The following is a 25,851-nucleotide window of genomic DNA, read 5'->3' as shown; positions in this document are numbered from 1 at the left end:
ATCTGACGGGGTTGCACTGTCATATCAGGGGCATGAATGGGCCAGGAAGTTAATGACTGGCTCGTATTCGATCTAAAGTTGATGACTGGCAACGTCAATGTGGCATCAGGAGATAGAAGCGCCCGAGATAGAACAGAAACCTTGCTCAGTTTAGGTGGAATAGTTGGAAGACTTTATCATTATCATAGGTATCTATCACAAGCCCAGTAAGGTACCACCGGTGGCCTAGACCTCGAAGGCTTCGGATATGGGAGTAAAGGACTCCTGTGGCGGACTACCTCAACAGACCCCTACAATAGTCCCCTTGGACACCAATAGCTCCCCGGAGCTCTACCTAGGGGGTCTTTATAGGTAGCATTGGTCCCAAGCTCCCTAGCCTAGGGAAGGAGACCAGGGATGGATTTAGTCACCTATTAATCCCTATCTTTCATCTGAACTCTTCACTCTGTACAGCGACTCTGACAATATCCACGGAAGATTGATTTCTTCAGATAGCAAGAGCACACATGCGTACGATGACATACTCGTGGTTGTTGGTCAGGCCATGCATTGCCGCTTCTGTAGACATGGATGGAGGGACTGTCTTCAGCTTGAAGGTCCTAAGGCTTGCTGTGAGATGGACTGTCCTGTACGACGTGTCATGCTAGACAAAGACTGGAGATCCAGTTGGATAGACTCGAGGGTGGAGTCTTGTTCCATGGAGTTCTTCTTATCTTTGTTATTCCTGGTAGACGCTGGTCCTTGCAATTTCATGGTAGAGTCGTAAACAAGTCGCAAGTATTACCGCCAGGCCCTTCTAGTGACAGGCTTGTCTCGAACAGATCCCTTGAGATCCATCAAGATGAGAAGACTCAGGAAGGTCTTGAGGAACTTGTACTCCACCATGACGGTGTGTCTCATGCTGCCATCTCTGAGGAGGTGGCTGACGGTGATCAGTAGGTTGTTGTCGAGGGGCTTCGCGCCTCCTATCTCGAATAACTCGGGCCAGATGTCCTAGAAACTGTTATTCGAACGGCTTGATTAAAGAACAAAACGTTATAGGATATTTAGCTTCCCTTTGCCTCATCGACTACAGACTCGGCGTGATCGCAAGCGAACTTTTCATTGACACAGATGAGACGCACGAGATGCTGGTTTTTTTTTTTTTTTTTAGAGAGGGAGGCTCCTGGATTGTTGATTCCGACTTTCTCCAGGGCCTCCTCGGAATCTAGAGTGCCTAGTCTTGCCTGGAGGTAAAGTAGATGAGCCTTGAGCGCCATGTCTTCTTCTCTCATCAGCTCTATGAGCCGATGAGAGACCTCCGACTCGGTGGCGCGAGAGGAGGGCCGGAAGACATTTCGGGCTTGGCTGAACATCTGCTGGAGATCAGTGAATGAACTGATGGAGATACAGACGCTTTGCTTGCGCGTCTTCTTGTTGCCAGTGTGAAGGTCAATGAAAGTGCTGGCGAAGGCGTTTGCACTGCCTTGAGGCACCTTTGTAAGTTCACAGAGGCCGTTCTCGTCTGGGTTGACGAGGGCAAACGCGTCTATGCCTTTTCCAGACACGCCCATCTTGTACCCAACAACATAGATGTCGTTAACATCAAAGTCACTGGGCCTGTAGGACGCGTGCCTAGTAGTGGCAATCAAGCCCTTTGGACCGTTCTTAGCGTCCGCATTAATGATATAGTAGCCATCGAGTAGAATAAGTTTCTCGCCATTCTTGACTGCACTGCATACTTCGGGGTGGGGGGAGGATCGGATGCTTGCTGATCTGGACGTTGATGTGATGCATGGGAACGCCGAAACTTCCCTGGTGCTCTCTGAAACGCTCGATGAGCTGTCCGTTCGTCTCCTTGTCTTTGTCGGTCTTCTGCATTTTTCCGGCCCCGCCGCGGTAATGGGCAATCTGGAAGTATTCTTGTCGGCCGTGTTCGTCATCGAAAGCCTTGTTCTCGAATGTGTAGTAGCCGGACTGTCTGGCAGCGGCGTTAGCCGAGCCGGAGGCTCTGCTAGAAGAAGCCATGATGGATTTCCATGCCTTTCTGAGGAGGGAGAGCTGACCTGTTAGTATTGATTTAGACAAACGCAGGTGTCCGACTTGTCTGGAAAACGAGGGAACAAGAAACGAAAGGACGCGGTGTTTTGAGGTAAGTTGAAATCACACCAGGCAGCGTGCGTACTCGGGTGGTTAACAAGCCGCGAAAGAGTGAGAATTGTGTCGTGGTTATGCAGCGTACAAAGAAGAGGGGGGGGGAAAAAGGGGGGGGGGGGGGGGGAAACCGGAAGGCAGCAAGTCTAGAGTTGGGAGTTAACCCAAGACTCGACAGCAGCTCACCTTACATGGATGCGAATTCGAATTTTTGCAACCAAGATGGAATGGTGGCAGAACGGACAGAGCCGTCCAACTAGAGGAACAGGAGTCGCATCCGAATCCTTTAGACATACCAAATGGGGAAAATCCCAATGAACTCGTATTCGTATCCGTAGGCTTCAGGCCTCTGAAGCGACACCTCATTTTGACAACAACTGATTGTCTCTCTTCAGCTACAAAAAGAGAAAGGTATCTCTCCAACTCTGGTCACAAAAGCTGACAACTTATAAGCTATTCCATCTTCTCCTAAGACCAAGCAAGAGTTGAGCCTTGATTCCCCACCATGGCGTCCTTTAACCCGTTTTCCGTAACGGTACATGCTGTTCCCGCTCACACTCCCAATCTCATCGCCTACCAACGAGGAACGACAACTTCCAAAGATGCACTGATCTTCGTCGGAGGTCTAACCGAGGGCCCTCATACAAATGCTGCGGTTGGCGCTGTGGCAGGAAAGCTAGAAGGCACGGGTTTTGGGGTGTGGGAGCTGCGGATGCGAAGCTCCTACACCGGATTCGGATACTCGAGCCTTTCCAACGACGTCCAAGACGTTGCTGCGCTGGTTCGATACCTTCGCAAAATTGGCAAGGGGAAAATTGTGCTCTTAGGGGCGTCTACTGGTATGTGGTGGATTTGCGTGTGACTTGGCCGAACCCTTCTTCCCCATGGACATCAAGCTGATGAGCCGCGCAGGTTGCCAGGACTGTCTCGAATACACGGATCACGAAAAATATGCTAATGAGCCAGTCGACGGCTACATACTCCTCAGCCCAGTGTCGGATCGCCAGGCTGCTGGTTTGATTATGCCACTAGAAGCCTTGAGAAAGAGCATCGAATACGCACAAGATATGATTGCACAAGGCAAGCAGAACGAGGCAATGCCAACACCGCTGATTCCGGCCATTTTCTCGTCCCCGATAACAGCATATCGCTGGAACTCGTTGGGTGCTCAAGGGTGGGTGAGAGCATGTTTCGATCGGCCTCGACGTACGGCCTGCTGCTAACCGCCGTATCGTGTGATAGGGGCGACGACGACTACTTCTCCTCGGACCTCGACGATGTCGCGCTCAAAGGGAAGTTTGGACGAATCGACAAGCCGATATTGTTTCTCCCGGGCGAGCAAGATGAACTGGTACTGCCTTCCGTCGATAAGAAGAAGCTTCTCGAACGGTGGTGCCAGGCTTGCCCACCAGGGACCGTCAGCGAATTGTCTGGGCACATCCCCGAAGCCGATCACGCAGTGTCTCAACCAGAAGCTCGCGAGTGGGTTGGGGCTACCATCAAGAACTTTCTCGAGTCACTTGGATGAGATGTAAACATTCGGTACGAACCATTGTCAAAGTTTATGGCAATGAGACGTGTCCGATGCAAGCAGCTAGTGGGCATGCTGGTGTGTCTGTCGATATGGTGAAGGCGGCCTATCTTAGTCTTTCTGGGAATGTTGACGCTGAAGCTTTTGCACAAGTTACGATTGCTTAGGATGCCCTAAACAAGGTGCTATAGATGTTTTGTTTAATCGGCACCAGGGTTTGTTACTGAAGGGGAGTTACGTTTTAATGAAGCCAGCTTTGTTGGGAGTAACGGCTACATACGTCTAAACCTCCGACTACATAGACAAATGTAATCCTGTTGGTGGTATTATGGGTAGAGAACCCGGGGTTGAATGTGTCTGCATCCTGGGACAGTGCCGCTGGTCAACTGAAGAAGATGAATGAAGCAGTCTGCTGTGGGCTGACTACAGCAACATTGATCCCCCGACGACAACAAAACCAACTAATTTTAGAAAAATATTATTGTTTTACACAACAAAAAGCCATGTCGTCTTTTCGTTTCTGGGATGCCAGTGTCGCGTCTGCCATAGTGCATTTGCCAACGTCTAAAGAAGGCTGGACTTATCAGCAGCATTCACCCCCCTTTTGAACGCGGTTGCAGCATGCGACTCTGGCACGACCTATTTTGGTCCGGTGATCGGCAGGCAGAACTGGCCTTCTTCTACGTCATTCGCGGGCATGTATGTATGTATGTATGTGTGTGTGTGTGGTGCTGCCGGTTCGCTGGTGGTGCTGGTATGCACAAAACCGCTCATCACTGACCAGGATTGTCTTCCTACAGGAAGCCTTTGGCGCAGCTGCGCAGCCAACACCACGAGTTCAAGACATTAGCCCCTGTCGACATTGATGGCTTATTTGGCTGGTGGCGGTCGCCTCCTCCTGCCATGTTTTCTTTTCTTTTACGTGGCATAATTACTTGATAAATACTGTGACCCGTCCGCCATATTCCCCTGCCGCTCCCTGGAGATTGAGATATTGCTCAGTCTAGCTTCAGTCACGCCTGCACCATGCCTTGATCGCAGCGCTTCTCAGCGTCTTGCAACCGATATCGAAATTGAGTACACCGCGATTGGGATCGCAGTCATGGATTCGCCAAAGTCGACGGGGGTGGAGACCTCATCCACCAAATCCTTTGCGCCGCTCCTTTTTGACGAGAGGCGCCCTCACCAAAGGGACCTAAATGTGCGGTTCAGATTCGCCAAGTTTCGGCAGCGTCTATGGGATAAGAGACAGTGGAAGCATGCTTCCGTCTCTTTGTTGAGAGATGCCAGATCCTTCCACTGGTTTGCAGCCTTTGCCTGGCTTTTTACCTTGGGATGGACCGTCTCGCTGGGGCTTCTGTTGTTCTACCTCGGTTCCGATTACCTTCAATGGAATACCGCGGCTTGCCAGCCGGATGGCAACTTTGATGTCACCAAAAGAAGCTTCAGTCGCTGGTCAGGGTCCGGGTTCTTCCAGATCACGCTTGCCTGGGGTAGATTCTCCTTCGCCGACGCCAAGGCCATTGACGTCGCATGGGATGTTGTAAGTCCTGGAACGACAACGAATGCCTCTGTTGTTTATGGCTTGGGATCGTCTCTGATGCATTCATCAGGTATTTGGCCGTGGCGGCCAAGCCTTGCTTGCCTGGATCTCGTGGAGAGCTTTTGCGGACTACACAGCAACCTCGATGCAAGTTAAGCCCGTGACCTACGACACATTCTACGCCATATTTCTCCAGGATCAACCGGGGATTTACTCGACGCTCCACCTGATTCGTGATTTCACCCGCTCTGGCGGGCTGCAATCCCGAGTGACCATGGTGGTAATGATCTTCGTCTCTATCTTTGTTCTGCTGTTTCCCACGCTTGGAGGCGCAATGTCGGGATACTCAGCAAACAACGACGCGTATGTGAAGGGGTACGAGGGGACACTGATACCGCTGGACGAGTTTACCATTGTCGGATACATAATTCATGATGCCTGGCGGATTAACATGACCGGTGACCTTTTGCTCACTTATCCCCTTTTGACGAGTGAGTACCGCAGTCTCATGGGCCACAAGCAATGGCGCATGGGCGAATCCAAGAAATTCTTTCGGACAAAACTGACGATGCAAAGATTTGGCGACGGAGACTTTCTATTACAGGGAACCATCCTTGGGGTGCATAGAGGATGATCCGAATAGGACTGATTACTGGTTGTCCAAGAGCTATCGCGAGATGTCGGCGGGAGAGAGGTGCTCAATGCATCGCAACGTATCCGACTGTGTGTAGATGCATAACCTTTTCCCCCCAGCCTTTAGAATTAGTGGAACATCTCAGAGCTGACACGTGATGTGATAGACGCTCAGAAATACGGATTCTACGGGTTGGAAGACAAAGAGTCTACTTGGATGGGCCAGACTCTCCCAGCACCGACGCTCAACATCTCGGCATCCTGGCTGCCCCGATCCGATTTCACATACGGTTGGAACTGGACCGACCCTCGCACAGGCCAGCGGCCCTTCGCAAGCTTCTCGCGAGCGGCCTACGCGGCCGGCAACGAAACCTACCGTATCGAGTACCTGAAGGCGAACGGGAGCTGCCAGCCCATGAGCGACCCGGATTTCAGCGCGGACTCGGCGCGCGAAAGCTACGAGTGGGGCTTTTCCTTCCTTCAGCTGTACATCCTCGTGATCCTGCTGCTGGTCTGGACGCTCTGCATCGCCTTCGTGTGGCTCAAGGCGAGGATGACGATGCGAATGAGGCGCAGACGCGACGTGCCGAGGGGATACAAGGGCGTGCTGGAGCTCGCCGGCGCGATACGAAAAGAACTCCAGGAGTGCAACCCCGACGACCTCTCCCACGATCAGCTGTACGAGGAAATCAAGAAACGGCTGAGGGGCGGGAGGATCGAGCTCGAAAAGGCAGATTCGCCGGAGCCCTGGTGTTTCTGGCGGGGGGGCTGGGCGTACTGCAAGGACGAAAAGTGGTGGGTAGTCGCGATTCTGGTCATGATACCCCCCTTTGCAGGGCTTGCCTCTGTCGACAACTCGTTTGGATGGTGGTTGCTCGTCCCCATAATCTCGGCGATGCTAGCCATGACCGTAGCCCGGTCGAGGGAGAGCAGGTTTGTTCTCCTGCTCGCCGGCTCCGTTCTGGGGACTGTCGTATTCTTGGGGGGTTGGTATGGAACTAGACAAAACACTAGATACCGGTGGTACTAGATGTCTTTTGGTGTTGCCACTGCCAGGGAAGAACTGGATATATCTGTTGCTTCGGACCTTCGTTCGTTTATCACAAAAGCCAGAAGAATGGCACGATCCATGCGTCCCACGCCAGTTGTGCTCGGGAACCAACCAAGCTCAAACCAGTCTCACGGTCTTGATCACAGGCGCACTTTCAAAATGTGCAGAGCCAGAGCCAGAGGAACCATCGGTTTCATGCCCAAAGAAGTGAATTATCATTACTCATCTATCAGAAAATACGCTAAATAGGAGAAGGGTGGGTGTTGTTGACCCTCGTGCTGTTTGCCCGTGTACTGGTTGGCGATATGGCATCGTTGAAGCCCGATACCTGCTTTCGTAACGTCGCTGGGCTGGGGACCCAGTTATCGCTCAGGGCGGTGTCTTTCCGCTGGACGGGGGGTGGATGTGTCGGCGGAGTGACGGACTGGGAATATGGAGACGTGTCTGCGAGCTCGTAGCTTTCGCCCGGCTCCTCGAACTGTCTGTAATAAGTGTCGTTCTCCCCCTGGATCGAGTTCTGCCGGGGCCACTCCGATTTGTACGCCGGGACGGGCTCGGCGAGCTCCGCGCGCTGCCGGGGATTCAAATTCATGGCCATGGACCGGCGCGCCAGGTCGCCCTCGAGCTCCATGTGGGCGTCCGGGTTCGCGTGGGTGGCGTTGTGGTAGCCGGCGTTGTGGTAGCCGGCGAAGTTGGTGGTGGAGGACTTGGAGTCGGGCGCGTCGCGCTTCTCGTTGCGCGGGATGGACCTCGGGGCGTCGGCGAACTGGGCCTGCGGGTTCCGCTTGCGGTTCTTCAGCCAGAACCAGAGGCCGATGAAGAAGACGACGGCGACGCCGATGGCGACGGGCACGCCGACCTTGACGCCCAGCGCCGACTTGGCGGCCGTGGCGCTCGAGGTGCCGTTGCAGGAGGCCGTGATGTGGTCGGGCAGGGTGCCGTTGGCGACCTGGGGGCTGAGCCAGAAGCTGCCGGCGTCGTAGTCGACGTGGAGGTAGTTCTGCGAGAGGAAGACGCCGCCGAGGATGGGGATGTTGTCGCCCAGGTCGCTGAGCCCGGAGGCGACGGTGGTGCTGATGCGCGAGTTGTTCAGGACGGCGTACCGGCCGCGGGCGTCGGTGCCGCGGACGTGGTTGACGAGCTCGTAGTGCGGGATGACGCTCGTGTAGCCGTTGGACAGCTTGATGGTCAGCGAGCCGAGCAGCGGCTCGCGGTCGGCCGGGAAGTCGGACTCTGCGAAGGCCTGGCCGTCGGACTCGGTGCGGTTGCCGAGCTTCTGGAACTTGGAGAACATGGACGGCGTGAAAGTAAAGCTGTTCTGGACGGTGTCGATACACGCAGCCACCCTGACGCCCGGGTCGAAGAGGGAATGGTCCCCGTCCTTGTTGGTGAGAAGGATGTCGGACACGACGACCTGCAGCGGGCAAGGGACCGGGGCGTTGGCTCCCCACATGGGGAACCGGGTGACCTTGGAGTCATTGAACCGGGCCTCGTTGTAGCCGCCGACGACGAGCTGGCCGTCGCGGGGGTACCGTTCAGACGTCGAGCCGTAGTCTAGGCTGAAACTCCCAGTGGGCGCAAGCCCGTTTCTCACAAAGCTTTCGAGGGTTGACGAGTTGGGACCGAGCGCCACTGCGCTCTTGTTCATGGAGTCGTAGTCGGCCCAGACCTCGAAGGGGTAGCCGAATGCCACGGCCGGGGCGTCGGTGAAGTTGGCGACGTCGTATCCGTGAAGCACCGTCGTGCGGCCCTCGTCGGGTTGGGCATCGATGGTGCTGTATAAGAAAATCAGCACAAAAAAAAAAAAAACACACACACACAAGAGAGAAAAGACAGATCAGAACACCGACGGCGGGGAGCCAGCAACCCCCCACCCCCTCGCCCATCTGTTTGTTGTACATACGTCACATTCCAGTCGTGTATATTGACGACTTGGTCGAAAGAGCCTCTCGTAGTGTCATATACGCTGCCCGAAGAGCCCTGGCAGCCGACAAACGCGTACGTGGTGTTGTCCGGGCAGTCCAGGCTGTTCCTCACACGCGTGTTGTTCAAGATGGTTGACATGCGCATGCCTTGCAGCTGGCCACCAAGCGTAAGCTTGAGACCGCGGTTGGCACCGATGCCATTCGGAAAGGTAACGTTCTGTGAGAGGGGGGGACCACCACAAGGTGGAAAAGTCAATAAATATCCATCATCATCATCACACACGGCAACCAGGCGCGAAGAGAAATCAAAACAAAAGACGCGAAACACGTGAGAGAGTAAGTGAGAGACAGAGTGAGTGAGTGAGTGAGTGAGTGAGTGAGAGAGAAGAGACGGCCGGTGACTCGTTAGGTGCTTACTTTTATGGGTAATACTAATGGTTCGACAGAATTGGAACAAGTGTCGACCGCGAGCGCGGCCGGAGAAAAGACGCTGGCCAGCAGGAGCGCCGTCCAGGGCGATGGAGGCAACATCACGAGACTTCGCGATAGAGTAGAAAGCGGTTGTGTCGAGGCATGACGGGCGAGGCGGCCAAAGTGACCTCTTTCGTCTTCTCCCACGAGAAGACGTCGGCAGGGCGGCCCCCTTTTGAAAGCGATTGTCTGCCCACCGGGGGGGCGTTTTTGCAATCTTGACAAGATGTTGACACCCTGCAGAGGTGACTGGGTTACCTAGCCGGAAAAGGGAGACGAAACCCACCCGGCGAAGGCCCTGGATATTGAAAGGGGCTCACGACTGTCCACTTTTGCAACAACTCTATCCCCGCTGAAGCAAGTTTTGGGGAGAGAGGGGGGCGGTTGCGAGTTGCGCTGGGAGACAACTCGTTCGTCGTTGTGATGCGGTATGTCTTTCGTTTTGATGACGATGTCAAGAGTTGGCTTAACCGGACGTTCAAGCACGATGGAACGGCATGTCAGAAAAACAAAATAAAAAGACATAGTTGTGCGGCTCACCGCGATAATCTCATTGTACTGAAGCCAAGTGATTCCAAGATGGCCAAAACACAGTCACCCCTTCCCTTCCCCCCCCACGATGGTTCTCGTTGTGAAAGGGTACACTAGTCATGAACCATGTTGCGAGCACCACAACTCCTGCAGTCGGGATTCCTTGGCGCACGGGGACTCTTGGGTAAGATTAATGTCGTATTTCGCAAGCACCGGAACAAGCATCGGAACAATCCACGAGGATGCCTGGCAAGGCGAACGTTGCCTTTCATGTTTGAAGGTCTTTCTCTCTCTTTCTCTCTCTCTCTCTCCGACTCTCGATAAGGAGGGAGGGGAGATGGGAGGGGAGGGGAGGCTAATAACTCTCCCGCGATCCGGCGCTTCCCAGCGAATCGCTCACGCCGAAGCTGGAAGGGATTGGGCAAGCCCGGGCAAACCCTGATGGGATCTGCGCAGCGCCCTCGCAAATGCCGCGATCTGCGCGCTGTTTATGAACCGCGTCTCAGTTATGTTGGACGAAGCCGGCTCAACCCCCCTGGGGACGAATGTTCATAGGGCTACCGGTCACCCGCGCCAAGGCATCGTCGTTGACGGGGTTGATATTGAGCCATGGGGGGGACAATCGCAACTTACATGTACTTCCGTATCCGGGCTGCGTCGGACGCAGAAGCGAGCAGGCAATGGGAGGGGAGGTGCTCTAGATTCTTGTCGCTCTCGGGTTCCCTTGTCCGCCAGGGATGTGGGGGAGATAATACAAGTACACTGACGGCTGGCCGTTCCCGCCTCCAGTGCCTCGGGGGAGGGCCCCCAATCTGAGTTTTTGCTCCGTACGATATTCGACCAGGGATGTTCGTCGTTCCCACCGGCCACCGTCCGTGGGTGGCACGGCGCTGCGGTTATGACCCAAAGAGGGAGCTTGGGTGGTCCGACTAATGTTGATTAGGCGCGACCTGCCAATTTGCCACCCGCCAATATCGCAAAGTAAGCGCCTGGACCTGGACCGTTGCGCCGGCCAGGGTGAAAGACGGCGAGGTGAGTCTTGGCCCAGGCAAGAAGACTCTTGGTATAACCTTCTTGGTATAACCCTCTTGGTATAACCCTCGGGTCGTTCCGCGAAGTACTGTATAGAGCACGGAGAATCGTGACGAGATTTCGTTTGCCAACCCGTGGTGTCCGGTTTTGTAATTGACGGCCCGAAAGTGCTCAGAGGGAGCCGGATCTGTCGCTGAAATCGTCGCGCAAAAACCGGCTATGCTTTTTTGAGTCGAGCCATCGTCGGCCGGTTTACGACGTCCGCTTTCGGTTCTGGCTTATTTCACCCGCTTTCCGGATACTAGAACCCCCCTCTCACCGTGTCACCGAGCAGCCGGTTTCTGAAAGAGGAATGAATGGGCAAGGCCCAACTTCCCATCCCACCGGGAATCTGAGTCTGGTAATCTGGTACGTAACACGCTTGGTCCATAGTCTATCTTCCCCCCTCATGTGGAAACGCTGGGGAAAGAAAACACATGGAGCGAACGTGCGCTTCGAAGGGCCCAGTCTTTGCTGCCGAAATGAGTCTGGTGTGTCAAGTTGAGCGTTAAACCTGGAGGGAATAAGCGACCTTGGCTGCCCCGTCGACGACGAGCATCGTTTGCCCAAAGCTTGAATGCCGCTCTATGCTGGCAGGTCCTTACTTGTGCTGTCTCTAGGTTTCTGCAGCTCTGAACAGCAGAATTTGCGGCGCTATGCCACGCTTGCAGAGAGCATCCGTTTCCATGATAGGTCCTGTCTCACTGTGCGGGAATTCCTTATTCTTCCTCCCCCCCTACTTGTAGGATTGCGACAGGCCACGCTCAAGGAAAGCTCGGACGCTCTGTGACACTAGTAACACTCTATAGACCTCAATTTTCGGATGTCGGACAACAATCCTGCTCCGATCACGGATGCTTCATCATGGCCCAATGGTCTAGTGGTATGATTCGCCCTTCGGGTATAACAACCCTTGTGCAAAGCGCAAATTTGATTGGGCGAGGCCCCGCGTTCGAATCGCGGTTGGGCCCCTAGATATTCTTTTGATTTTTTTTCTTTCTGTATCAATTGAGGTTTTTTCCCGTTCGATTTTAACCGACTTTCTTTCTATTTTCTTTGTGATAGGGTAGGTACGAATCGATTCGCAGGCAACGTAACAGACGACACAAGTGTTTCTTTTTTTTTTTTTAACATTGTTTACTGTTACAAGATAGAATGAAGTAATTGACTGTTAGAATTGCAGTCAGAAGTTGCTGTTGTGATGATGGCCTCCCGCAAATGATTCACCTAGACCGATCCGAGATGCCTGGCGACGACGGGATAACAGTTGCGGAAGCTCCACACCAAACGGACCCACTCCGAGCCAAGGCGCGCCGAGCGACGGCCGTTCCGCACTACTTTTCTAGAATCAAGCCACTTTCAACTCATAATCTATACATATCTGTACGGTGTATGTATACATGTGTATCTGTTGAAATGTCGGCCGGATTATCGACGGAAAGTGGACGCGGCGGCCTGGATGGGCCAATCAGATCACGCGGATCCATCTCCGCCAGATCGGCCATATTGCGGCCGCCGTCTGAAGCTCGCTCCCCTTCACACAAGATCCTCCCTTCCACACACCATAAATCTACGAATGACCTCATCTTTCGAGCAGCTCGTTCACTCGAGAGTAACCCTGTGAGGCCACCAATGTCATTAAACTGATAGGCAAAAGTTGCTAGTCTAGCACTGTTGGCTTCTTTGCTTCTTTCAACTTCTGTGTCTGCGTCTGCTGCTGCGTCTTCAAATGCCTCATCCACTACTTGGCCTCACCGACCGCCTTGGACAGCGCTTCTTGGTCACTACTAAATTATTTAGATTCCGCATCGATGGAGATCTTGTTACCGGCGTGTTCGACTGAGGCCGTCTCGCTTGTGTCTCTGGTGCTGGGTCCTTATGACCGCTAGAGCGCGAATCGCTGAAGAGTTGGTGAGGTTCTTATTCCGACTCTGTCAACGAGGGGGGGGGGGTCTATGACAAAGTCCGAAAATGGATAGGCGGTATTAAATCTTTACGACCTTGACTCCGACGATTCGAGCTATAGCGACTCCCATGGCTCCGACGAGGCCGACAACTCCAGCGAGACTGACTCTTCCAGCGAGGCCGAATCAAATTCCAGTTACGGGGGCAAAACCACTGGAGACGCAGGCGAAGAGGTCTTGGCCAAATATGCCAGAAATAAGAGTTACAGCGATTCAGACTCGAGCTCAAGCGATGAGGAACGCTGGCAACGACGATAACAACGAGGCAAAGATGGTATTTGCAATCGAGATTCGAGAAATGAAGAGGCAAGTGGCCCTTTTGAAAAGGAAGCAGATGAAGAAGAACTTTGATGATGGATGAGCATCTGTGGACCTTTGAGACTTGAGAACATGTGACAGTAGAAGGAGGTTGTTCTTGAGTTTTACTTCTCTCTCTCTCTCTCTCTCTCTCTGCAATACGGGGAATTCAACCCTTTTCCTTTATTTTACCACAAGATGGGCAGATCTCGCAGACACAGAGATGCGTTACAGGTGTTTAAGACAGGGTGCACTACACCTTCGGTCTTGTTGGGAGAGCGCCTAAAAGCCTGCGTGAACTGTATGGCTGATGTTAGTTGAGAAAATTGATAATGGAATAGATCAGCTGCATGCAGCAATTTCAAAACTTGCTAAACAAATCGGCAAGCCTTTTCTTTTGGCTTCTAATGTTTCAACACTTGCAAATGGGCTTTATAAGAATGGTCTTCTTCTTCTCTTCTTCAGGCAACACTTAAGAATAGCAAAAGATGGCGTACTGCTGTTTTGTCTAGACAAAAGAGTAGCTACTGCCTGTGTATAACCTGTAATGCCTACTTGGAGACTAAATAGATAGGTACAGCGACACACTCGCTGGCGGACGGCTTGCCTAGGCAAGCGGTCATGCTTCTTAAATGTATCTATACTATAAGTAGATATAAATACCATTAGTCACGGGCCGATAATCACGCCTATCAATTCTTAGCTGTTGGTCTTCGCAAGTGGCCTATCCCTATTCCCGACGTGGTTCCTACGCACCAACAAGAAAAGGCACCAAGTTTGTGATCCAGCTTCTCGACGCCTTACCAGTCTTGTCACACCGTTTGTGCCAGCTTCTTTTCCTGACTCGCTTCTTCGATTCCCCAGCCTCACCGATCTTCTTGTCATGTTATTAGACACCCTTTGTGTGTTGAACCCCCTGAATCGGGAAATGTTTGGTTTACTCTCCCGCGCGATATCGGGTGCAGCCTCCATTCTCCCGAGTCACGACTACAAACCGCACCCCTGTACGGCCAGTGTTTCGACTACGTCGCCATCTTCCAAAGCAACCGTCCTAAAGCTTCTTTCAAAACAGCTTACGCCAGCAGTCGTGCGCCTTTCGATTCGCAATCTGCAACTGGGCTGCTGGTGATCGGGTTCCTAGGGCCCAGGGGCAATTTTGAACCTTGTTTCCAGCTGAGACGGTCTATTAGGGTCTATTCTACCAGAGAAACAATTTAATGAAACAGACTAGACAACGGCACAACCCGAAAGACATCACTTGGAGAGAAACCCCGGCTGGGCTGAGTAAACCGTTGCAACAAATCTGCCGTCTCTGTTTTGGCGTCATGGGAGTTCGCGCAGCTGGCTGTTCTCGTTGTTGTTGACAGCTGATGTACTGCCGCCAGCCAACTACGGAGCGATCTTTTATGTCTTCTGTGCAGCTCCACGAGAGTCCGTTCGAATTAAATAGCCGCCACAGATCTCCTAGTACAATATATTCCCCCTCAACTCTGATCAATGCCAGGGCCAAGTTGTGAGCCCGGCTACCCCTCTGCCCCTGGATTGTATAGAGTTTATGCAAGGGGTTCTGCCGGGATCTAATGCATCAGGCATTTCAAAATTGAGCCTCACCTTACGAATTCAGACGAAGGTGGCGAAAAGGAGAAAGGGGAGAGCGGTTCCAGAATGCAGAGTTCCTGTTTTACTAACGAATCCGTGTCGTATCGGCCTGACTCGGGGTCATCTTCCCAGATTCGTAAACTCTAGCAACGCGGGGGGCGGCAAACCATCAGCCAGTGATCGCCTTCACATGATCTACAACCAGGCACTGGTAGTCGCTGCTGCCGTGGTAGATTGTGAACCCGTCATCGTGCGTCTGGCCGGAACTCAGCCGATCGCCCCATTGCCAGAACAAATCAGCCCCCAGCCCGGGCGCGGTGCGAGAAGCTTCCTGCCATGCTTTCTCGACAGCGCAGTGGTCCGTCAGGGAACCGTCTCCTGGGGCGTCAGTCCCCCTTTTCATTGGATCAGGGCAATCGGATCGTGGGACAACAACTTACACTCTTCAAAGAGACAGGGCTTGCCTGCCTTGGCGCATGCCTCGCCGTGCGATTTGATCCAGCCGGGGGACCAGGTCTTGAGATCGACGTTCCCTATCGGGGATCCAAGATTCATTAGCCTAACTCCCCGCCTTTTCTCCAGATATACCCAGTTGTGCAAAATCATGCAATAGGAGAGACCCCGGAAAGAGAACTCACAATGATCCGGGTACATGTGGAAAGTGCCAAAGTCAAGCGTCTCAATGCCGAGATTCTTCACAAAGTCCGTCCCTTCGCCGTACTGGTATGGGTAGCTCCCGTCGCCGGGGAGGCCCATCCCCTCGTCGCCCAGGGTGACCATGTGATTCGCATCGAGCGACTTGACAAACTTGGAGCTCGATTCCGCCCACTTGAAGATCACGTCGGTGTCGCAGCCCTTGCAGCGGGGCTCGTTGGCCAACTCCCACGCGAAGATGGCGGCCGAGTCCTTGTACCGGCCCACGACCGCCCGGATGAAGGCCTGGTACTGGCTCTGGGCCTGGGCGTTGGTGTACCACGACTCCTTGGAGCCGCCAAAGGCCTTCACGTAGGCGTTCATGCCGCCGTAGTCGTCCCAGTGGTTGACAAAGGGGATGACCAGCTTGACACCCTTCCTCTCGGCGGCGGCGACGACGGCATCGAGGCGCTGGAGCCCGTTGGTGCCCGTGTTGATCCTGGACCCGGTGGACGAGAGGTGCTGGTACCAGACCTGGTCCCCGTCGGGGATGGTGTTGACGTCGTTGAAGCCCCATATGCGGAAGATCTTGAGCCCGGACTTTGCGACGTTGTCCATGACGAGGTCGACGTCGGCATCGTTGGTCAGAAACGAGATCCAGTACGAGTTGCTGCCGGCGAAGTACCCGGTCTGGCCGTCGATGGTGAACTTTGTCCCACTCGCCGACGGAAAAGCCGAAGCTTGTCTGGGCTCCGGGACGGCCAGGCAGCGGATGGCGACAAGGTTGGCCAAGATCGACAGGAGAAGAAGCTTCATGGGGTCAGTCAGTATCGCTTCTGGTGACGCTGTTGCAGGAAGGAAAGATGAGATGAAAAATCTAGAAAACTAAAAAAAAAAAACACACAAGATGTCTCCTCTCGCCTGGCCCCTTTTAAACGGTCATTACGTTGGAGAGACACCAACAAAGAGTCCTTTTGTGACCGGGAACACAGGCCCCCATGTCTGTGAAAGCGAGTTCAATGGAGTCAAGCCGAGACTGTCGGCACTTCACATTGAATAGCCAAGAGCCGTAGCGCCATGGAAGGGACATGCGTTCCGGGGAATGATCGGCTCGTCAACTGGGGATTTCCCCATGTTCCGAGCGCGCCGAGGCGGTGGGAAGACGGGCTTTGGGGGGCGGAGGGAGGACCGCCGCTGGACCTTTTCGGAAATGATGTGGAGTCAGGGGCCGGCCGCTTCGTCTCGCAGAGAGTGCCGAGGCCCTGGCGGATGCTACGGTCACTTTTGGAGCGAGTCCTCGGCCGGTGGGAGCCTCGGCCGGGGCCGATGTGACCCCCCTAGCCGAGCGATGAGGTAGGTCACGGAAGATGAACAGCACTCGTGGAGGACATGGCCATTGGCAGGAAGATCAAAGTATGAGTGGTTACACCGGGTACGGGGCACACACCTCGGTTGCTTTTGGATTTTCTAGCAAGTGGCGTCTGCGAAGTGTCACTGGCGGCAAACCTAGTGACATGCCTCCTGGTACATCTGGAGGGGGGAGTTCCGGGAGTCTCGAGTCTCTGGGATGGGCAGGAGGGCGGCGATGTATTCGAAAAGGCTTTGGCTCTTTCTTTGTGGAGTGGCGTCGCAAGGTAGGATATCCCAGCAATCAAACGGACGGGAACCAGGCCTTACAGAGTGGAAATTGTCGGGGGGGGGGGGGGGGGGGGGGGTGGTGGAGATGGGAAAGATTTGGAACTGGTTAGAGTTCCCTTTCTCTGCGAAAAGCCTCCCCAGCACGGATGAGTACCTATGACGATCAGTAGCTTGCATGGGCACTTGTTGCGGACACAACTTCTCCTCACCGAAAAGAAGGAGGCCTGTCATTGATTTCTGGCTCAAACTCATAACCTAGGGCACTTCGAGATGGCCCAAAGCCAGATTAGCTTCAAAATTAGCTGTGTCATGTCTGAGAGTCCGAAAAGCATATCTTGGCGCCCTCTTTCCCAACCATGTCGCCAGAACCTCAACCATGCCCGCACCAGTATCTACGATGTACTGACTATGTAGGTAGAAAAGGTTTCGCTTATCCGCTGCACAGAAACAAACTACGCAGTAGTGGAATCGCCATCTTAATCACCCGACCACTTTTTCCTTACCTATCATAGTCCGTATGCGATAAAGTTTGCCTGCGGGTCAGGTATTGAGCAAGGTTGACCTGTCTAGCCCAGCCCTTGTCAGATCAAACTGGCGACACGTCTGGATGGCGAACAGAGTACATACAGTACGTATGTGAGTAGCTAGATGTATATCGTACTAACGCTGAACTAAGTGTGGCTGCACCTTCACAGTCTACCTGCCCCATGGAAAAATGACTTTTGCCTGCAACCATAGTGCAGTTTTCTGTTCATCGGGAACCGCTCGTTCCTGTATTTGAAGCTTAGTTTAGGGGCCAAAGAGGCTTTGGCGCTTGCAAACAGGAATAAATCCTCACCACGTAGTCTGATTCATGGATTGGCATCCCTTCTCACCCTATCACTGCCCATATGAGTTCCGTTTGGGCTCCTCGGATCCGGACATGTCCTCCAGTGGCTTGCGAGACAAAAAGTCGGAAGCATAAATAACCTGTTTGACCACTAGCATGGTTACGTTGTGGGAGGAGGAAAGCTAAACCAATCGACTGGATATTGGCCACCACCTCCCCAAGCTAAGCTCGCCATGTTCGTAAGCGACATAGTATAGGAACATGACCGATACTGTCTCATAAACATAACTTTAGGTATACGATGGACACCATTATTCCAAATATTTGTACAAGTATGTCTATCGGTGTTCGGTCATATCGTGGTTTCAAGAGTCTATCTGGTCGAAGTGCCGGTCTGCCTGATGCTTTTGCATCAGGATATTGTGATGTCACGGTTATAGCAACGGTCCCAACTTCTATGTTAAGTTTTATTGAGAATATTGAGCCGTCTAAAAACGTCTTAAAACAATACTGAACAGATTTCAAGTTCCCTTTGCCGAAGCATAGAGCTAACCCACTGAATGTTTCTAGATTCTTCTCTTGATGAGGAACTCACTTGAGTATCTTGAGTAAGGACTACTGAAGTCCAGGCTGACTTGAGTAGATGCCTGCTCGTTGAGTAATCCCAAATCGGAACCAACTAGATTCAGGGAGGTAAGCAAGAATAGCCTCGAAAAGCAGCCATCATTACGCGGCATACTTTTTCGCGCTTGGAAAGTTTTACACCAGGCAACCGAAGCCTGCCCCCCCCCTCCCCTGGCTCAGTCATGTAGACGCGTCAGGCTGGCTGCTTGCTGCGAGTCCATTCTGTCATCCCACGGGTTCGGGGACGGACGTGGCTGAGCTCGTGAATGTCCGGGCCATCAGGACCCTGACGGAGAACGGTGCAGTGCGCAGAATGAAAACCTTGTCCCTTTGCCGAAAGTCATGCGTTGCGCATCTCACTCGACCAGGCTTTGGGGGGTGTGACTTGACTGGATGGCCTCGAAATAGTAGAAGTACAGTACACACACATCGGCTGAAGAGGGGATTCATAAATACCTGTACTGGCAAAATCCGGAACCCACGGAGGTTTGGCCTTCTTGTCCACACACCCATCACGCGCGCGGTGTTGGGCCAAGGGCGTGATTCCGCCTCACCAAACATGCTTTTTGGGCCGTTGGGCATGAGCCGCGGAGACTGGTGTGGCTCGAAACTTAGGTTTGGAGGGGTAACGGTCCAGAGGTTCTTGGCGAGAGAAGCTCAACTGGCCCGTTTACGACGACTTGCGTGTTCTCTCCGTCCTGATTGGGCCCTTATCGACACCATCTCGGGCGGGAGATGTGCGTGGCCCGTGAAGATCGGACCTCGCCCTGCCCTGGTTGCCACATATGTTTCCAGCACGGCGGTCTCCCCCTCCACACCCCACGCGCCGATTCAACCTTGAGGTTTGCCGGTCGAGCATCTGAATCATGTGGCGGTCCGCCCGATGGGGCTCTGCGGGAAAGAGTAAACGCTGTCACCACACGTGCTGTGCTGAACGACGTATGGCGGACGGACATCTCGGTCTCGCTCCCGACGGCCGCCCACCGGTCGACGACGTCGTTTCGCTTTTCCGCATGAACCCCAAGCGACTTCGTCCCATGTTCTTCCCTGTGAAAACACAAAACGGGCGCGCGTGTGTGCGGGCATACGCACACACGCACATACACACGGGCCTAGGCGGCCTACAGATCGCCGCCGCAGTCAAGTCTAGAGTCAGTCAACACCACGCCTGCAGACTTTTTTTCTGGCCCGGTCTCTGCAGCCTCGCATTCGGCCATCAGCCAGTATTAGTGCGGATCGAAGGGGGCAGAAGGACGATGTGCCGAGATGAGGATGGAGAGGTGAGCCCTGTCTCAGACCGCCAACTTAACCTTATCGACGACGCCGACGCCGACGACAACGATCTTTGGGGTTCCTTTGCTTGCCGGCGCGGCAGATAATGGCCTTATCGGTTAAGGGATGGTTTTGTCGGCGATGAGGTTGACCTCTGCCGTCAAAGTTCGAGTATTAAAGGCGGGGAGAATTTCCGGATCCTGTCAGTTAACCTGTCAGTCTCGTTCTGGCACGACGGGTTGTGGGATTAGTACCACAAGACACAAAGACTTCTATTTCCCCTACAAGAAGTTGATCTCAGTCACCAGTCAGTCACCATGCCATCCTTGAAAGTTCTCTTCATCTCCACGCTCGTCTCGAGCAGCTTGGCCGCCCCTCTCGCCGCTCGCTTCGAAAACAACAAGACTGCCGCCGGCCTCTTTGACGAGAACCACCGAACCTCCCTGGAGACCCAGAAAGAGGATGAGGCGGAGGACTTTGTCGGCATCCAGGCCCGCAAGATCGAGGTCAGCCAGGACTTTGCTGACTTGGAGACCCGCGAGGAACAAGAGGTGGGCCAGGACTTCAGCAACGGACTCTATTCCCGCGATATCGAAACCCCCGAAGACGCCCCTGTCCTCGATACGCGGGACCTGAAGGAAGTCAGCGAGGTCTACTCCACATACCAGTCCCGCGACGTCGAGGCCGATGAGGAGGCCGACGCCCTCGAGGCTCGCAGCTTGGACCTGGACGAGGATTTGGCCAACGTTGAAGCAAGGAACGAAATCCAGAGCAGGAAGTCAAGGTCCACGACGAAAAACGTGACTCCTTCTTCAACCAAGACCCGCTCCAATGACAAGAATAGAGTGGCAGAAGCAAGGCCGCCGCAGCGGGCCGGCCAGGGCGCAAACGTCAATGGCCCGGTGACCTACACCACTTTTGTTGTTCCTAAGGTAAATCCCGACCAAATCGGCGGGTTCCTCGATTTCAAGACGACCAAGGTGCAGTCCAGGGACAACTTCGACATCCACGCAAGGATCCAGGAGATGCAGGAGACGATACGTCAGCTCCAGCAGGCGAGGGACGAGGCGGTCAGTCGCATCCAGAGCGGCTACTACGCCAAGGATACGAGTGGCGACCGGATCCAGGACCTGCAGACAGAGCGGCAGCGGCTGCTCGACGTCATCAGCCAGGCCGAGGCCGACAAGCAGCAGGCCGGGGACCGGATCGCGGAGCTGCAGCAGATGAAGAATCTCGGGACTTACGACAACAACGCCATCGACGAGGAGATCCGCGACCAGCAGGCGCGGCGGGACTTGGCGGACCAGATCATCAACGAGGCGCAGGCCGACAAGGCGGTCCGCGACCAGCTGATCCAAGAGCAGGAGCTGCTGCGGAAGCAGGACGACGCGACGATCCGCGGCGCGCAGGCCTACAAGGACCGGTACGAAGCGCAGATCCGCGAGGAGGAGAGACAACGCGAGCTCTTGAGGCAGAAGCTGCAGCCCCTGAGCGAGACGGACAGGCGCAACGAGCTCCGCAGACTGTGGTTACAGGATCTGAACGAGGCGGATAGAAAGAGGCTGCTGAACCTGAACGAAGTGGATAGGCAGCTTGAGATCGACAGGCTGCGGTATTTGGCCTGTCCCGAGACGGAGAAGGAGCGTCTGCTGCGCTTGGATGTGAACCAGAGGCTGGTTGAGCTTGACAGACTGCAGCTGCAGGGCTTGAGCAAGAGTGAGAAACAGTATCAGCGCGAGCTCGAAAGAGAGAACCTACGGTTGCTGGGCCTGAACGATAAGGACCGCCTGAATGAGATCAGGAAGCAACAGGACCGGCTTCTCCGTGATTCGAAGCTGAGGGACCAGCTCCGCGCCCAGGAGCTGAAGACTATCAAGGAGGATTCAGCACGCAAGCTAAGAGAGCAACAGCTCCGCGACGAGAAGCTGAAGACAAGCACTGAGGAGGCAGCGCGCAAGCTAAGAGAACAACAGCTCCGCGACCAGAAGCTGAAGACAAGCACTGAGGAGGCAGCACGCAAGCTAAGAGAACAACAACTCCGCGACCAGAAGCTGAAGACAAGCACTGAGGAGGCAGCGCGCAAGCTAAGGGAGCAACAGCTCCGTGACCAGAAGACGAAAACAAGCAATGAGGAGGCGGCGCGGAAGCTAAGAGAGCAACAGCTCCGCGACGAGAAGCTGAAGACAAGCAGTGAGGAGGCGGCGCGAAAGCTAAGAGAGCAACAGCTCCGTGACCAGAAGACGAAGACAAGCAATGAGGAAGCGGCGCGCAAGCTAAGGGAGCAACAGCTCCGTGACCAGAAGACGAAAACAAGCAGTGAGGAGGCGGCGCGAAAGCTAAGAGAGCAACAGCTCCGCGACCAGAAGACGAAGACAAGCAATGAGGAAGCGGCGCGCAAGCTAAGAGAACAACAACTTCGCGACCAGAAGACGAAGACAAGCAATGAGGAGGCGGCGCGCAAGCTAAGGGAGCAACAGCTCCGCGACGAGAAGCTGAGGACTGCCAAGGAGGAGACGGCGCGCAAGGCGAATAACGCAAAGGAGGAGGCGGCACGCAAGCTAAAGGAAACCAAAGTGACTCGTCCGAACATAGTTTCGAACCCAGTTCCGAAGCAGCCTTCGAGGCAGCCTTCGAAGAAGCCTTCGAAGAAGCCCGGAAAATGAGGGGTGTATTGTGGCAATTGATAAGCAATGACATGATCATGATGGGGGTTGGCTTGGTGTTTGGCGCGTGAGTTACTTTCGTTAACGGATGGGAGACATATTGATTGGGACGAGTGACTTGGGCTCGAGGCAGAACAAAAGTGATACTCACACTTATAATACACAAATCTTCCAGTTGTTGATCCATCTATCACAGTCAGTGAGCCTAATAAGTTGCTGGGTTAAGAAAGCGAGTTATGAGGGTCTTCAACTACAGTAGTGACCGAGTAGAGCATGCTACGGAGTGAAGCAGTAAGTCACCGTAAAGAAACGAATATTCTAACATTGTGAGATGCCATTCACTCTATCATGAGTCAGTCAGGCAATCTTGAAAACAACGTCAACTGAGATATTAAGTGAAGATGAAGATTTTACTCACTCAAGTAATGTGAGATATCACTAACTGTAGCACTAAGCGAGTGAAAGATGTCGCTGACTGTGGCGATGAGTGAGCAAAAGACATCAGTGACTTGCATAATCTAACAAGACAGTAGGTAGACCCCTCGAACAACAGGCGGCCATGCGTTCAAGACCCGCGTCACAAGTGCTGATCAAGAGACGAGATGCGTCCTTTTTCCCGCTTTAGAAGGTCGGAAAGCAAGCCCTCGGGCACGTCGTCGCGGTCCATGAAGACCTCGACCATGCTCAGCCCCTTACCACGCAGGAATCTCTTCTCTTGAAACACCGCTTCCAGCTCTCCCCAAGTCCTCGCCGACCCGGTATACGTCTCCGCCGCGTCGGCCCCGAAGAAGCCGGGCGCCTGCAGATACCTCCAAGCGGCGACGTCGTTGTAGGGCTGCGCCAGGCCGTGGATGCACCGCTCGATCGTGTAACCGTCGTTGTTGACGAGGAAGACGACGACGTCGAGGCTGTGGCGGATGATGGTCGACATCTCCTGGGCCGTCATCTGAAAGCTGCCGTCGCCGATGAAGAGGATCGTGCGCGCGTCCTCGATGCCGTGGTACCGGCCCGACCGGATGAGCTCCCGCTGCGCGAGGGCGGCGCCCTGGGCGGCCGGGAGCATGTATCCGATGGACAGCCAGGTGGCCGGTGAGAACAGCCTCGTATGGGGCGGCAGGGCCAGCACGCGACAGCCGTGGCCGGATGTGCCCGTCTCCCCGAGGATGATGTCCCCCGGGCGGAGGATGTTGGCCGCGAGACGCCAGAACTTGGAGTGGTTGATCTTCTCCTCGGCAGAGACGTCCGAGAAGGCGATGCTATAGTCTCGTGGGAGGGATGGATAAGGATCGTACCGGTGTGTTTTCGACGTGTCCAGGGTTTGAAGAAGTGAAGCGAGCAGGCCCTTGGCGGACACGTCCCGGAAGAGCTCGCCGGCCACCTTTACCTGGTTGTCGTAGAAGAGCACCGAGATGTCTGTCCTCGGGATGGTGGTGAAGAGGGAGGTGTTTGTCGAGCTGAAGTGAGGCCCGAAACACAAGACGAGATCCGCGCTCTCGAAGAACGTCCTCGCGGTCTCTGCGGCAAACTTGCCCGAGTAGATGCCGTGGACGTTCGGCAGCGTCTCGTCGACGAAAGACTTTCCGAAACCGCTCGTCCAGGTCGGCCACCCGGTCGATGCGACCAGTTGATGGACCTCATCGACAATGCCCAGCGGTCTCACCTCCCCGTCGACGAGAATGAGCGGCTGCTTCGCCTTGTAGATCTTGTCCAACACCGCTGCCAGGGCGTTCTCGATCGCCGGAGTCGCCTCATGGCCCGGAACTCGGATGGGTGACTGCAACCTGTCGGCCGAGACGGCGGCATCCACCAGGTCCTGGGGCAGTTGGATGTAGACGGGCCGGCTCTGGACGAGGCACTCCCTCAGCACGCGGTCGACCTGCTCCGGGGCCGAGGGCGCGTGGCGCAGGTCCGCCTGGGCGACGGTGACGTGGGCGTGCATCTTGGCGAAGCGGCCGTACTCGCCGTCGTTGAAGCCGTGGTGGAACATGAGCCGGCCGTCCTGGACGGCACGGGAGGGAGTGCCGACGATGTGAACGACGGCGGCACGCTCGGCGTAGGCGCCGGCGATGGCGTTGATGGCCGAGAGCTCGCCGACACCGGAGGTCGTGATGAGGGCGCCGATGCCCTTGATGCGGGCGTACCCGTCCGCGGCGTAGCCGGCGTTGAGCTCGTTGGTGTTGCCGACCCATTGGAGCCCCGCGGGCTCGACGAAGTCCAGGAGACGCAGGTTGAAGTCGCCGGGAACGCCGTGGATGGCGCCTACGCCGAGCTGGTGTAAGCGGGCGAAAAGGTACTCGGCCAGGGTGACCACTGTTGACTTGTCGTGAGATTGAGACATGATGGATGAGATGGATAAAATCGAGGGCCTGTAAAAATTCAAAAGCCCGGGTGTCAATGCTTAAACGCAGGGTGATAATTGAACCTTGAGTTCTCGACAAGTGTGAGTAGCTCTACTCTCAACTTCCCCTCATCTTTGAACCGAAAGCGAGCGAGCCACGGTTACAGAAGCTATTTCACCCCCGAGATTTGTGGAGCAACTGAGCCTCGGGAACAGTTGTGGTGTTCACTCCGATTCGTACTCCGACGGCATGCGTCGGTATGTTTGCTGCTCCTATCCATCTCTGCGGTTATGCCGATGCGGACGCTTGTTGGTAGACACTGGGGGAAGGATATGAAAATGTCGCGGCATCTGTATCACACTAAAACCAGAGAGAATTTCATAGTCGGAGATTCCTGTTTTGTTCCTCAATCTTTGTATTAAAAAAACACACTGAGAGAAGGAAATACCATTCCAAACACTCGCAGCAGATGGGGTACACCGCCCAAGTGTTGTCCGAATCTTTGGTGGAGATCAAAATCAGGCCGGAAACAAAAGCCTTAAAATCACCGGTGCAGCTGGACTGTGCCAACTCATGGAATGTTTCTTCTCATATGGCTGGATATGCCGAGACATGCCCTTTCGAGGCCGAGGCAGATGGCGGACTTGGAGCCAGGGAGAAGATGACGATGGGAGACGCTGGGAAAATGGGTAGTTAGGTTCTCCAACCGAGATGTTAGAAGGTGGTCTGTAGATTGGAAAGCGGCTACTCGTGTAGAGAAGAAGAAGAAGACGCATCTCAAGTCAAGATTGGAAAGCGACACGACGGTTGAAATGGCCGACAGGTGACGTATCCAACTGCCGCCTCTTGCGCTTCTCGAAGAGCCCGCCGGTCTCGGTAGAGGCAGCCCGCCGCCCGATTCTCGTCCGGACACCGCAGGCACACGGACGGGTTGACCCCGGGCTCCAGGCACAATGTTCCATCGTTCCATCGGCGGAGTTCAGATTAAGACGACGCGCCAATCATGTCAAGTGAAGTCATGGTTGAGGCCATCGTCCATCAGGTTGATCTGATCCATGTCTGTTGTCTACGATGTACACCATCAACAATTGCATCCATCTGCGG

General features: G+C 54.4%; 8 protein-coding genes across 8 annotated transcripts; 3 read left to right on the top strand and 5 right to left on the bottom strand.

Moving 5' to 3' along the window:
• Nucleotides 1-780: 780 nt before the first annotated feature.
• Nucleotides 781-2,007, bottom strand: CDEST_04525 (uncharacterized protein; the record flags this gene model as incomplete). The annotated part of the gene is made up of 3 exons (XM_062920684.1): nt 781-993; nt 1,299-1,504; nt 1,722-2,007. The coding sequence occupies 3 exons, from the start codon at nt 2,005-2,007 to the stop codon at nt 781-783; spliced, it is 705 nt and encodes a 234-aa protein (XP_062776735.1).
• A 631-nt stretch (nt 2,008-2,638) lies between these two features.
• On the top strand, nt 2,639-3,661 carry CDEST_04524 (Putative fusarinine C esterase SidJ, alpha/Beta hydrolase; the record flags this gene model as incomplete). The annotated part of the gene is made up of 3 exons (XM_062920683.1): nt 2,639-2,972; nt 3,046-3,307; nt 3,376-3,661. 3 exons carry the CDS (start codon nt 2,639-2,641, stop codon nt 3,659-3,661), a joined length of 882 nt encoding a protein of 293 aa, XP_062776734.1.
• Nucleotides 3,662-4,766: 1,105 nt separating this feature from the next.
• Nucleotides 4,767-6,870, top strand: CDEST_04523 (uncharacterized protein; the record flags this gene model as incomplete). The annotated part of the gene is made up of 4 exons (XM_062920682.1): nt 4,767-5,207; nt 5,278-5,698; nt 5,784-5,930; nt 6,008-6,870. The coding sequence occupies 4 exons, from the start codon at nt 4,767-4,769 to the stop codon at nt 6,868-6,870; spliced, it is 1,872 nt and encodes a 623-aa protein (XP_062776733.1).
• Nucleotides 6,871-7,132: 262 nt separating this feature from the next.
• On the bottom strand, nt 7,133-9,823 carry CDEST_04522 (Putative aspartic peptidase domain superfamily; the record flags this gene model as incomplete). Its single annotated transcript, XM_062920681.1, has 3 exons — nt 9,234-9,823; nt 8,795-9,033; nt 7,133-8,666 (listed from the first exon to the last, which is right to left on the bottom strand). Exons 1-3 carry the CDS (start codon nt 9,345-9,347, stop codon nt 7,133-7,135), a joined length of 1,887 nt encoding a protein of 628 aa, XP_062776732.1. The 5' UTR covers nt 9,348-9,823.
• A 4,742-nt stretch (nt 9,824-14,565) lies between these two features.
• On the bottom strand, nt 14,566-16,250 carry CDEST_04521 (Putative glycoside hydrolase, family 5, glycoside hydrolase superfamily). The gene is made up of 3 exons (XM_062920680.1): nt 15,388-16,250; nt 15,190-15,282; nt 14,566-15,124 (listed from the first exon to the last, which is right to left on the bottom strand). The coding sequence occupies exons 1-3, from the start codon at nt 16,196-16,198 to the stop codon at nt 14,919-14,921; spliced, it is 1,110 nt and encodes a 369-aa protein (XP_062776731.1). The 5' UTR covers nt 16,199-16,250; the 3' UTR covers nt 14,566-14,918.
• A 2,933-nt stretch (nt 16,251-19,183) lies between these two features.
• On the bottom strand, nt 19,184-19,429 carry CDEST_04520 (uncharacterized protein; the record flags this gene model as incomplete). Its single annotated transcript, XM_062920679.1, has 1 exon — nt 19,184-19,429. One exon carries the CDS (start codon nt 19,427-19,429, stop codon nt 19,184-19,186), a length of 246 nt encoding a protein of 81 aa, XP_062776730.1.
• Nucleotides 19,430-19,984: 555 nt separating this feature from the next.
• On the top strand, nt 19,985-22,580 carry CDEST_04519 (Putative leucine-rich repeat domain superfamily). Its single transcript, XM_062920678.1, has one exon. It carries the CDS (start codon nt 20,063-20,065, stop codon nt 22,406-22,408), a length of 2,346 nt encoding a protein of 781 aa, XP_062776729.1. The 5' UTR covers nt 19,985-20,062; the 3' UTR covers nt 22,409-22,580.
• A 248-nt stretch (nt 22,581-22,828) lies between these two features.
• CDEST_04518 (Putative thiamine pyrophosphate enzyme, TPP-binding, thiamine pyrophosphate enzyme, central) lies at nt 22,829-24,868 on the bottom strand. Its single transcript, XM_062920677.1, has one exon. The coding sequence runs from the start codon at nt 24,744-24,746 to the stop codon at nt 22,986-22,988; it is 1,761 nt and encodes a 586-aa protein (XP_062776728.1). The 5' UTR covers nt 24,747-24,868; the 3' UTR covers nt 22,829-22,985.
• Between the last annotated feature and the right edge of the window lie 983 nt (nt 24,869-25,851).

The sequence above is a fragment of the Colletotrichum destructivum genome, chromosome 3 (genome assembly GCF_034447905.1).
Source record: "Colletotrichum destructivum chromosome 3, complete sequence".
Classification (NCBI taxonomy): Eukaryota; Fungi; Ascomycota; class Sordariomycetes; order Glomerellales; family Glomerellaceae; genus Colletotrichum; species Colletotrichum destructivum.
Note: the sequence above shows the minus strand (reverse complement) of the source record. Positions and strands in the feature narration are given on the sequence as shown.

Excerpts from the sequence above, each read along its gene's own strand:
- CDEST_04518 (XM_062920677.1), bottom strand. The coding sequence starts at position 24,746 with ATGTCTCAATCTCACGACAAGTCAACAGTGGTCACCCTGGCCGAGTAC.
- CDEST_04519 (XM_062920678.1), top strand. The coding sequence starts at position 20,063 with ATGCCATCCTTGAAAGTTCTCTTCATCTCCACGCTCGTCTCGAGCAGC.
- CDEST_04521 (XM_062920680.1), bottom strand. The coding sequence starts at position 16,198 with ATGAAGCTTCTTCTCCTGTCGATCTTGGCCAACCTTGTCGCCATCCGC. Across the intron at positions 15,283-15,387 it reads CCACATGTACCCGGATCATT|GGAACGTCGATCTCAAGACC; the intron begins GTGAGTTCTCTT and ends GATCCCCGATAG. Across the intron at positions 15,125-15,189 it reads GCCCTGTCTCTTTGAAGAGT|ACGGTTCCCTGACGGACCAC; the intron begins GTAAGTTGTTGT and ends ACGCCCCAGGAG.